At 41.6% G+C, this 12,805-nt stretch overlaps 1 protein-coding gene across 1 annotated transcript in view; it reads left to right on the top strand.

Annotated features, from left to right (window-relative positions):
* The window catches only part of LOC124788256 (troponin C-like), a 63,184-nt gene extending 54,165 nt beyond the window's left edge, over positions 1-9,019 (top strand). The window contains exon 6 of the mRNA XM_047255457.1: positions 8,822-9,019. Within this exon, the coding sequence (XP_047111413.1) occupies positions 8,822-8,850 (29 nt within the window). The 3' untranslated portion in view covers positions 8,851-9,019. The remainder of the gene's footprint in view (positions 1-8,821) is intronic.
* The last annotated feature ends 3,786 nt before the right edge of the window (positions 9,020-12,805 follow it).

The raw sequence follows: 12,805 nt of genomic DNA, 5'->3' as shown, positions 1-12,805 counted from the left end.
TAGTCCCCTAGAACTTAGAACTAGTTAAACCTAACTAACCTAAGGACATCACAAACATCCATGCCCGAGGCAGGATTCGAACCTGCGACCGTAGCGGTCTTGCGGTTCCAGACTGCAGCGCCTTTAACCGCACGGCCACTTCGGCCGGCTTAAGTCTAGGGACCGATGACCTTTGCAGATTGGTCCCTTAGGAATTCACACACATTTGAACAGTCTTCCATGACGCAAAATACTGAGTCCACATATGTAAGCCACAGAAAGAAATATTGTGTATCTATACAGGGTGTATCATAATTAATTATGTAAATGCGTACAGTTGAAAGTGCACGACAGTAGAAGCAAAACAGCCTCTGTAAACGTAGATTCGCAAACGCGCGACTTTTTGGTTGCCAGCTACTTCTGACGAGGTTCTGTGTAAACATCGCATGTCGGTCCGTGGTGTGGTCTTTTTTTATATTTTCGGCCTGTGGAGTTGTAAACAGAATGGATTAGACAATACACTACACTGTCAGAGCGCCACTCACGTCAGTTGTAGGAGTGTTGGTGGTGACGTTAAACATGACAGTGACGAGGAGTATGCGGATATGCGTTTCATGTATGGTAGTGTTAACGGCAATGCACGAGAGGCTGCACTCTTGTACCAAGAAGCCGGCAGGGGTAGCCGAGCGATTCTAGGCGCTGTAGTCTGGAACCGCGCGACCGCTACGGTCGCAGTTTCGAATCCTGCCTCGGGCATGGATGTGTGTGATGTCCTTCGGTTAGTTAGGTTTAAGTAGTTCTAAGTTCTAGGGGACTGATGCCCTCAGAAGTTAAGTCCCATAGTGCCCAGAGCCATTCGATTTTTTTGTACCAAGAAGCATACCCTGCCCGAAGGCACCTCGAGAGTCGAACGTTTACAAAATGTTCATCAGTGCCTCCGAGAAACTGGGAGATTTGCACATACTGCAGGAGCGGATAGGCCTGTACTTATTACACCTATGCTTGAATATGTGGTGCTGGAAACAGTCGAACACTGTCCAGGAATCTCGCACGGAGACTTGCCACATAAATTCCTGGAATGAACCACAGTAGTGTTTGGTGAACGATGCATCACAGTGCAATGCAGCCGTACCACCGCCAACGAGTTCAGAGTCTTTTTGAGACGGACTTTGGTCCTAGACAAATGATCTGTCAGTGGATACAACAACAAACGGTAGGCAACCCTACGTTTGACAACAACACTTTATTTGCAGATGTAGCATGGTTCAATCGTAATTCTGTGTTTAATTATTACTCACGTTTGAAGTCATCTAGCCTCCAACCCACAGGCTGTGCGTGAGCCTCATCAGCGACGTTTCTCATTGAATGTGTGGCTAGTCGTGCTACGTGGCTACCAAATTGGTTTCTGTTCATCTTGCAAGATTGCTTGAGGATGTTCCCTTAAAGTTACACCGGAGGATGTTGTACGTGCATGATGGATCACTGCCACACTTTGCTTCTGTGGTGAGACGATATCTAACGTGCCGATATGGCCACAGATGGAATTGGCGAGGACGACTTGTGCCGCAGCCTCCAAGATCGCCTGATCTGAACCCCATGGATTTCTCTATTTGGGCCACCTTAGATGTGTACGCCATTCCAGTTAACATGCTTGAACAAATGGAACATAAACTTGTTGATATTTGTCAAGAATTTCGAAATGGTCCGGGCGTGTCTGAAGCTTTAGTACACCCTAGTCGCCAGAATTGTAAAGGCCTCGTCGCTACTACTGGGGAGACTGAGTTGCCACTGTTGATATGGTAGGCCGGTTTTGTGAGTTCGTGAAACGGCTTCTGGTGCAGTACACCACTAACACAATTTCTCCCTGCCACTATTACACAGCTATGCCCCAGGGTCCGGTAGCTGGATAGGAGAACAAAGTTTCTACGACACTCCATCAAATTAGTAACAAAGTCACACAAATGAGTTAAAAATATTTACTTTTCTCTGTGACTTGCAGAATGATGAAGTCTGCAACACCGCAATTAATATAACACAAAAAAATCCCTCAATGGCTAAATGCAACTTCACAGTGAATACCAAATGCAATTTACAACAGGTTTAAGAGTTCAGTAAACGAAGTTCGCTGTCTAAGTCAGCCCAGGACGATGATCTATTGCCAGGTGGGCGAGAGCTCCTCTTCTATCTTCCGAGTCTGTCTGTCTGTCTGTCTGTCTGTCTGTCGGTTGTCTGGTCACGGGCGGATTGTGGATATCTTCATCCTCAGCGCCGCCCGTGGCGCTGGTGGAACTCCCCCAAGCTGTGAGTCTCTATGGCGCTGGCAGCAGCTCGCATCTTTGCGCCTGTGGTTCTTTTGCCCTGGCTATGCCTTGTTCGGACGACACTGCAGAAACGATTCAAAACTTATTGCGGCGACGGTTACAGGCCTTTATCCGGGAAGAAGCACGGCACTTTGTACACCTTTACGAACGAGAACGGTTATCTAACTGTTGTGTTCATTCAAAGCACCTGCACTTCTAGCAAAGTATCTCTAATAACTTTTTTGAATGTTGTACATTATTGATACCTTTTCCTAAATGGGATGATATTTACACAGAATCAAGTCAGTGGTGGCTGGTAACAAAAATGCCGTAATATTGTCGCAAGAGGTTCGTTTGCGGACCTATGTTCCCTGAGGCTTTTTTGCCTCTGATATCTTGTACTTTCAACTATACGCGTTTACGCTATTAATTGTAACAAATCCTGAATATTTAACAGAGAATCACTGACTATATGAGGGTCGTTCAAAAAGTAAAGAACGTTTCGGCACGACTAAATAAACACTAAATATACCGTTCCCAAGTTCCGCTCCTTACCACAAAGATTTGAGACCGTATATCACTGCTTGTTTGAGGTCCTCATCGCTTGCGAACTGTCTTCCACTCAAACATTCCTTCAGGTTCGGGAATAAGTGAAAAATCACTTCGTGCCAAGTCAGAGCTGTACGCAGAATGTTCAAAAATTTCCTACTTAAGATGCTGAACTTCTTGCTGTGTTCGTACTGATGCATGATGCCGCGCATTCTCATGGAAAAAAAAGCAACACCTTTGCCGCGCGACCGCTACGGTCGCAGGTTCGAATCCTGCCTCGGACATGGATGTTTGTGATGTCCCTAGGTTAGTTAGGTTTAAGTAGTTCTAAGTTCTAGGGGACTGATGACCTTAGAAGTTAAGTCCCATAGTGCTCAGAGCCATTTGAACCATTTGAACACCTTTGCCGACAACATTCCACACATCTTACTAGGGAGTGACGTACAATGTTGTCGTCAAGGCAGTTTTTGATTCAAGACAATACGCGGCCTCTTGCATCAGCACGAACACAGCAAGAACTTCAGCGACTTAAGCGGGAAATTTCTTGACATCCGGCATAAATCCTTGACTTGCGACCATGTGATTCTGACTGATTCCCGAACCTAAAGAATTTTTTGGGTGAAAAACAGTTCGCAAACAATGAAGACCTCAACAAGTCTTTGAGGATAGCGGAGTACAACATGGGAATGGAAAAAATTGATCTCACATTACACTACAGATATTCGCTAAAAATTAGTAACGAATGCAAGGTTGTTGGCGTCACTACGATCTTTGGTGAGAGTCACAATCACGTTGCATCACAAGAGGTTATGGTGCACAGATAATGGCGTACTAGCATATGTCTGTAAGCCCTAAAGCAGTTTCTAGAAAACTTGTCACACATATCACCTGCTGTCAGGAAAAAAATTACTGTTACAATGCGACATTGTTAGTAGCCCTGTGGCTGAGGATAAGCATGATAAGGGGTGACACAGAATCAAAACTGAGGGACGCCTCGAGTAATTTTAACCAAATTTGGTGTATGCATGGCTCATTACTTGTATGAAATTAAAGGAATAAGGTTAGAAACTTTTTGACATTTAAAAATGCCATATCTAGCTCGAATACTGAACTCTGTTTTCGAGTAGTTTATGTTGCCAGAAACGCAAGAGAGGCTATGCGAGGTATTAAAAAGCAGGTGACGGATATCTGTAGAATGAAATTTCGATTTCGGTCCTGTGGTCTTGTCGGAAGTCTCAGATGCTATAACTCTACTAGCAGAAGGCAAATACATTCCAGAATGAGATTTTCACTCTGCAGCGGAGTGTGCGCTGATATGAAACTTCCTGGCAGATTAAAACTGTGTGCCCGACCTAGTTCGAGTCTCGGTTGGGCACACAGTTTTAATCTGCCAGGAAGGCAAATACATTGTTTAGAGTCTCGGGACATCATACACTTTCAATTAGTATCCCTGAAACGAATGTATCAAATGAATATACCTTCTGGAAAAACAGATCATGGATTAAAAGAGAAAAGCTTATAAAAACCGAAATGACACATAAAAAGGTGTCACAGTTATCGACAATTAAGGATCTGTGTTCTTTTATGGCCCTGGATTTACAAGGTTCTGTCGGACGCTAATTAAAGTTAAAAACGAGAGCTGAGTGCCTAGGAGAAATAGTAAAGGAAACAGATGTCAAGTGGGAAGGTTGCTTTGACTTTGGGAAGAGAAAATTGGCTTTCGTATTTCAATAAAATAAAGATTTTACAGTCTGGATTTCATTTCAGTTAATTACTATTTCATTTATTAGCAAATTAAAAACGAAAAAGAAGAGAATCTAAATCTTTGAGATGTTGTGCTGTAAAAGAATATTAAATATTGGGGGACTGATAAGATAAGAAATGAAGAAGTTCTTTGTAATATCGGCGGGGGCAGAAATGTCTGGAAAGCATTGACAAGGAGAAGGGACGTGATGATAGGACATATGTTAGGAAGCAGGAATATCTTGATGTACTTGAGGGAGCTGAAGAGGAAAAAATATGGGGTAAGACCGAGACTGGAATATATCCAAAAAATTAATTCAGGATACTGAGCGCTAATGGTACTCTGAGATGAAAAGGCTGGCACAGGAGAATTCCTAACGGGATGCAACAAACCAGTCGGGAACCTGATGGAGAAAAAAGGTGACCAAGATTGTGAATTAATTAAAAAGTAAACACCACTCACGGATTAGGCCTTACACCTGTTCGGACTGCTGCCTACAAGGCAGTGCGAGGAATTAATTTTGACTGTGGGACATGTGACCAGCGTGAATCCTAATGGTGCCGCAGTTTCTTTATTCAAGCAGCTTCTCATCTGACCTCAATAAGGCTGACTGGACCCTATACCAGAGCTCCCAACTACAGAACAAATCGATATCTAATATTAGACAATCAGTAAAAACGAAACGTTTTGCACAGCGTTTCAAGATTCCTAAAAAAAGATTAATTTCCCAAATGACGATAAAAATTAGGCATGACATGCTTGTGATACAATAAATCTTGATATTATACTCCTGTATAAATACAAATATCCCGGGAGATAAAAAAATAAAGAAGAGAGTGTTTTGTGAATAATCTTGTATCGCTTAAGGGAACACTTCGACATAGACATGAAATGAGGTACGAGTCCGATGTACATCAAAATCTGAATGGCCGAACGGATAGATAAAACTCCCCCCCCCCCCCCCTCTTCCTGGAACAACTCACAAACTCTCCCACTCGACCGGCCCCGTCCAAGACAAAAGGTTTAAGGAATGGTTACTACGGTTTTCCACGATATTTTACCACTCCACACAACGTTTCAATTTGTATAAGAGCTCATTTGGCATATTCTGCGGCACTATCTGAAACCTCGTCACCGACGCTGTACATGATGTGAAACAGGAAGGTGATGCTTACACCCAAACCTCCAGATGTCAGATCGGTACCAAACGTTGTATATGGACAGAGTATGAACCGAAACACCGATTTATTTCGTACTATATGCTGTCGTCCAGCAGAACGAGCGTAAACTTTAATTAAAAGCAACACCAGAGCCACATCAAAAGGATAACTGGGGGTAAATGAAACATGTCGTGTTCGTGGGGAGGTTGGCACATATCGAGGGACCCGGGTTCAAATCTCAATGATTACAATTTTTTTACGCTAAGAACAATTGCATCAAACGTGCGGAAATAATAGTAACAATAATAATCAATAATAAAATAATAAGATCAATAATAAGTACATAATGTGCAACTAACGAAGCGAGAGCAGACTGCCAAAAGGATATTACAAACTCCGAAAAGTCATTCTACATGTCAGGAAAATTATCACCCATACAAAAGCTTCACGCGTAAACAATAATAATAATAAAAACTTGTCATCAGTGGGATGTGAACGTAGCACCTTTATTACGACGACCGAATGCGAGACCTGCGATACAATTACTCACAGATAAACTTTTCCTTCACAGATAAGCTTTTCCTGTGCCACGTAACTTCGGTGATACTTTTAATTACCGTTCACGCATGTTCAACTCGACAACAGCATATAAAACTAACTAAATCGGTGTTTTGGTTCATACTCTCTCGACATGTAACGTTTGGTACGGATCTGAGTGTCTGACATCTGGAGATTTGGGTGTTGGCTACGATGCTGAGGCAAGACCAATTTACCCATTCAGTTTGTCGAAACTGTACTAGCATTCCGCTCCTCATTGTGAACGATAATTTTTAAAAATATTACAAGCTGCGTTGTAAATAATGACGTCTATTATCGTCCCCTAGTTTCTCTTACTCATAGTGGCTTCATAGTCACACCACCGCAGTCTCTGCTCGTATGGTATATCGACAGCCTTTCACGCTAGGGCGGCGACAATACTTCGCGAGATGACGTTGCAGTAGCGTCTGCTCTTTCCGGAACCCTCTGCCAGGATGCGAGATAAAACGTCCGGGGATGTTCCTGTAGAGAATGCGTCCACCGTTTCTCACAAAAGAAAGGGGGCACTCCAAAGATGGATTCCATTTCGGTCCATCCCACCGTACACAAACGCTGATGCGTCCGAGGAACTTTCTCGTCATCCCGCATACAACATTCCTGTCGCTCTGTGCTCCGGGATATTGCACTGTGTGGGAAAAAACTGATATTCAAGTGATCCAACCAATATGGCAAGCCAGGACTCATTTTGAAATAGCAACGAATTACAAGTTCTCACAGAATACTTTCGTATTTACTGTTTCTAAATACTCGTCGCAAATTAGACCCGTCATATCAGACAGAATCATCACCTGTACCTCCTGCATCCAAATCTACCACTTCTCAGCCAACAGCGAACTGCTCGATTAAGCTGCCATCAAGTTAGTTTGGAACTTCAATCGCGATGTTTATTTTTTTCGGTGTACTGCTGGTGTTTCACCTCCTCATGTTTCGATGCTACTACAAACCACTTCTTTCGTACGCGAAAAAAGCCGAATGAGCGATGGGGCATGAGTGACATCTAGAGCGTACATACCCAGAAGGAAGAAAGGGCCCGTACCCTACACCCTCCCCTCCAAAAAAAAAAATCCCTCTCCCTGACCAGAAACAAATTATCTTGAAACCGAAGTCAGCCATCTGTCACGAAAACTCGAAACAACTTCGCCTTTCACCGCGAAAGTAGGTCATGTCATGGATACGCACCCTGTCAACAAGATAAGCATTTTCGAACGGAATGAGAAATCGACTTTCGAAAATATCCGCATTCGGGCGAAACAGCTGCGGATACTATGTAGCGAGATGCGAGAACATACCAGCGGGGCCGACGCAAAGTTTGAGATAAGACAATGATGTTTTCTTCCAACAGAAACTGGAATGTAAAAATCAAGTCGAAAAACCCATGAAAATGGATAATCTACGTAATCAATAGTCAGTTTTTTTCCTTCCCCCAACAACATCCACAATCGCTTTCACCTTGTGGAATGATATATTTCACCTACTTGCAGTCCCTGTGTGAGCGAATCAGAGACCAAAAACCGTTTCCTTTAAGATGTGGTATTGACCACGACAGACACTACCTCAGTTGCGTCAGATGATTCAAGTGTTATCACTACAATACGTCAGTTACCAAATCCAGACGTGCTCCTTCAGCAAATAGCAACTCAGCCTTTTCGAAGTTCTTGAGTGTTTGAAAAACGTTTTATTCGTCAGCGACAGTACTGTAGACACAGTTTTACGGCGCTAAGAAAATTGGTAACAACACTACTAAGTAACTCGCTAACGCATTTTGTCATACTGTTCGTTTCGGAGTAAAATCGACACTTAAGAAGAAAAAGTGTTCCTTTCTGTTTACCAGATCGGTAATTATGACAAGAAAGCTAAGGCTGCTCCTGAACTGTGTCGTGGCTTATCCAACAGCTAGTCAAATGATGAGTACAAGCGAACTGTTTTATTCTTCAGTAGGCCTCCATTTAGACAATATTACTTAACTGCACACTTTTCCGTCTCTATCCCTAATGTGTCGCGGGCCCTCTGAATTCTGATGAACTGTAAGCTAAGAGTAGGAAAGAGTCTTTAAATCTAAACACCAGACGAAATGGTAGTTGGGCCGAGTAAGTCCAATTTGGAGTATTTCAGGGAGAATTTCCGGTTCTGGTATATGCGTTATTACCAACGCAAACCTTTCGAAAATCTTGGTCAGAACCGGTAATGGGATCTTTACATAATTTCATCCGAAAGTTATACGCTCAAGACAAAAAAAATGATGGTCTGTGCACCTGTAAGTGTAATTTGTTTACGTGTGTAGGGCGTAAAGCTAACGACTTGCAGGTGACGTGAGCTATCCGATCGAGTGTGACCTGCAGTTAGTATGTTTCAAAGGTAGATGGAGTAACGTCAAAGTTATCATGCTGGAAACAATGATCGTAAATTGTGTACAACCTCTGTACAGAGAGGTTGCAAAGTTAGCTTAACTGCAATGAACACATGTCGTGACCCAGATATTTTCTATGTTTCAGAGTTCATGGAGATGATGACCGGAGACTGAACGCTGAACAGCCAAGCACCGCTGCCACAAGTGCGCCATTTCATGATCTGGGCGTAGCTCCATCCATCATCATCTGTTACATCAAATGAACTGAATACAATTTGCAGTCTGTGGATACCTTTCAGTTGCTGTATACATCATCTACAAATAAAGCGCTTTTTGTTATCTTGTTATCTGTTTAATCTGAATAAGATTCTTTTCCAGATACAAGAAGAATGTTCTTCTTATCCACTGTTTAAAACTGAGTACGTACATATTGATCGGGGATTCTTTGGATCAAAGAAACGTACTAATACTTTTACTCAACACTATTGCTGCCCTTATTGTCGCATGTCTTAATTCTTTATTCTGCGTTGAAGTATGTCTATAGACACGAATTATTATTTCACGGTAAGCTAACGTAATAGACTAATAGAACAATGACGGTGTCGATATAAAGTTCTCACTATTAAAAATGTGCAAGTCATGTTGAGAATGTTGACAGAAATCAAAGAAAAGGGAAATCTTTAAATCTGCTAATTTCACATTTTGCTGCCCCATATGTTTTAATAATTTTATTTTTATAGGCATGTTTTTCTCTTTGGCCATACCCTTAAGTATACACAGAAACGTCTTTGCAATTGCTAAGTGTCCTCACTTCCATTCTTTCAAACTTTATATCTTTATATAATCCCGCCTAAAGTGCATCAGCTATTTGTCAAACCATAAACAACAGCTATTTCCAAAACCAAAACTATCCGACGTACAGAAAAGGAAAATTTTAGAATTTTTATAATTATGTCACCTTTTTCCTAGTTAAATATATCTCAGCCAATTTACATTCAAACCGCTGCGTACCCGTTTCACAGTGGTAATACACTGGTTGTGCAACAATAACAAAATTACAGCAGAAGTGGAAAAACGCCGCTTTCATTCATTCATAAATATGGGTACGAAATGTTTTAGGCCTGGCAGAGTAAATTTTTCATTGAATTCTACAGAAGATTCTAAACCAAAATTTTACCAGTCGCAAAATAAACAAGGTACGTTGCGTAAACGACTAAAGTAATTCCACCAATTTACCCCGAATTAATACCGATGAAGTAATGAAACTTAGTAAAGGAAGATGCTCTGCCCGCTACGTTAAGGAGAAACGAAGAGAAGATTATGGTTCAACGCTTTGACGATGACGAAATAACTAGAGGCTGATCATGAGGGTGGATATAGTACCATTTCGGATGGAGGAATAAATCGGACGTGTGTTTTTCAGAGGCATTACGAACAATGTTGCAGTGCAAGCATGTACCAAGGAACAGGCACTGCGGCGACTACAGCTATTACGAAATATATGAAATGTATTCGAGCTGAGAATGTAGACAACCTTCGGCTATATAATGGAATGACGAAACTGAAAATCGGTGTCGATCAGGGACTCGAACCCGGTCAAGAGGGAAATTCAGGCTCGAATCCAGATCTGGCAAAGATTTTCAATGTCGTCAGTCATTATGCAGCCGAAGGTTGCCCACATTCGCAATGGCCAATGCGCTTCATGTACCTCCTCATTTGTTGTAATTGTTTTATGGAAACTTAAGGAAAACTAAAACAGTATTGTTAGTCTGGATTCGAACTCCACTGCTCCCAAATGTGAGTCCAGTGTCTTAACCGTTATGTCACCTCGCTCGGTTGCTGTATTATGGTTAATAAGAAATACGAACTTAAGGTGTTTTAACAACTGCCACACTTGTTCTCATATATGACAGATAGTACGTTTTACTGACAGAGAGCACCAATGGAGTGAGAGAGGGAAAGTGTTGAAGAATGTTAGTCTCTAAATTAGGGTTTCACAATCCGTATTCTGCTGAACACCGGTGTTTCGCGGCAAGTGAATAAGTGATCCACAAAAACTTTTTTTGCATTTTTACGATAGTCATTATTTTTATCTTTATAATGATTTCTGTGTTATTTGTTACGATATAAAATTGAAGTACTCGAGGAATAACACAAGTTTTACCCATTTTTAAAAGTTTTATTCACCTTCAAAATGAACAAGAAGTTCTATCGTAATACCAGGATTCTCAGAGTGTTCCGTCAGAGGAAAGGTTCGGGAGCCCCTGTTCTAAACGAATGATTACACAGGAATGTTACTGCAAAATTTGACACACAGTTATAATCTTTTAATAATATTACTAGTGATTCTGTGATATGCTTGCATGACCGATAATGGAGTCTTGGCGACTCCGCCTTACGGCGCAGAGGACCACGCGATGCCCACAGGGCGTGTCATTCTCTGCCATTCGGATGCGGTAAGGACGGCATGGAGTCAGCACAACGACCTCCCAGTCATTGTCAACTTCCTTGAGATTCGGCTCGCTGTTCCTCATGCAAGTATTTCCTCAAATGGCGTGACGACGCTGAGTGCACCCCGTTCCGGGCCTCCTACCGTCAATAAATCCCTGGCAGTAGCTGAAATCGAGCTTTGGTCCTCCGCACAGCAGTTTGACGTGGTCATCGCTCAGCCACGGAAATGGACTGGTCATTTAATGCAATATGAAAAAAAACAAGTTTTGAGAATAAAATGCATTCTCATTTGATGACGATCAACGTGGTTTGAACGAACAGTAAATGATATTCCTTCAATAAATTTCTGTTCACCAGTCACCATTGTGTCGTATCATGTAATTCATTTTGATTTTAACGCAAAACGGACTTTGGTTCCAAGAGGACATGGTAGTGATACTGGAGCGGAAATCCCTTCGAATGCTGACTTTTTTATCGGTACTGAAATGAGTGTGTACTGAATAACAATAAGTTGTATCTCAGCCTTTTAATCACAATATTTTGCTCAAGAATTACCGAGAAAAATTTGTTAAACGATGAATCGTAGACAAGGTAATGTATTCAACGCGCTTCCCACAAAAAGCGACAGTACGAATGTAGTGCGTGCCTAATTTTACATTTGCGGAGACAACAGCTCTATCGATATCGGAGACAACATAATACATGTTTAAATCCGGAGTCACGCATAAGAAATCGTCAGAAATTCTCTGAAAATTATTTCGAGCAATTAGTTCATGAGCCCACTCGAATAGTAAATGGTTGTGGAAACATACTTGAACTTCCAGAAACAAACAATCCTGAGCTATTAACGAACATCAAAACGGATACAGGGATTGGTTATCACAGGTTGTCGTAGCGAGATTGATATTGTAACTCTCAAATCCTCCAAAAGTAAATGAAAAATCACCTGTACAAATGGCAGTTAAAGATTCACTTCACATCTTCCTGAGACACAATCTCCACTCCTCCTGTATTAACAATTTACCGGGAAGTGTAGACAAAATGTGGCTTGAATTAGAAAAAAAGTATCGACAGTAGCCGAGAGATTTATAGCAAATAAATTAATAAAACTACGGAGGTCATCTACCTTGGTATCCAAAATGGGTCAGAACACTGATGCAGAAAAAAACAAAAAAACCGTACCATATTTAAACGAACGCAAAATCTCAAATATTGGGTATCTTTTTCAGAAGCTCGTAATTTAGCGCGTACGTCAATGTGCGATGCTTCTAATAGTTTCCACAACGGAACCATGCCTCGGAACCTGGTAGAAAATCCAAAGAGAATCTGCTCATATGTCAAGTATTCCAGCGGCAAGAAACAATCGATGCCTTCTATGCGTTATAACAATTGAGACACTATCGATGACAGTGCTGCTAAAGCAGTTACTAAACACTGATTTCCGAAATTCCTTCACCAAATAAAACGTAGTAAATATTTCAGAATTCGAATCAAGAACAGATGGCAACATGAGTAACTTAGAAGTAGATATGCTCGGACTAGTAAAGCAACTAGAACCTCTTAAGAAAAGCAAGTCTTCGGCTCCAGAGTCTATACCAATTAGGTCCCTTTCAGAGTATCCCGATGCAATAGTTCCATACTAATCATGAACAACTGCTCGCTCTTCGAAAGATACGTT

Source organism: Schistocerca piceifrons, chromosome 3, assembly GCF_021461385.2.
Source record: "Schistocerca piceifrons isolate TAMUIC-IGC-003096 chromosome 3, iqSchPice1.1, whole genome shotgun sequence".
NCBI classification, from domain to species: domain Eukaryota; kingdom Metazoa; phylum Arthropoda; class Insecta; order Orthoptera; family Acrididae; genus Schistocerca; species Schistocerca piceifrons.
This window is presented reverse-complemented; position numbering and strand designations above follow the sequence as displayed.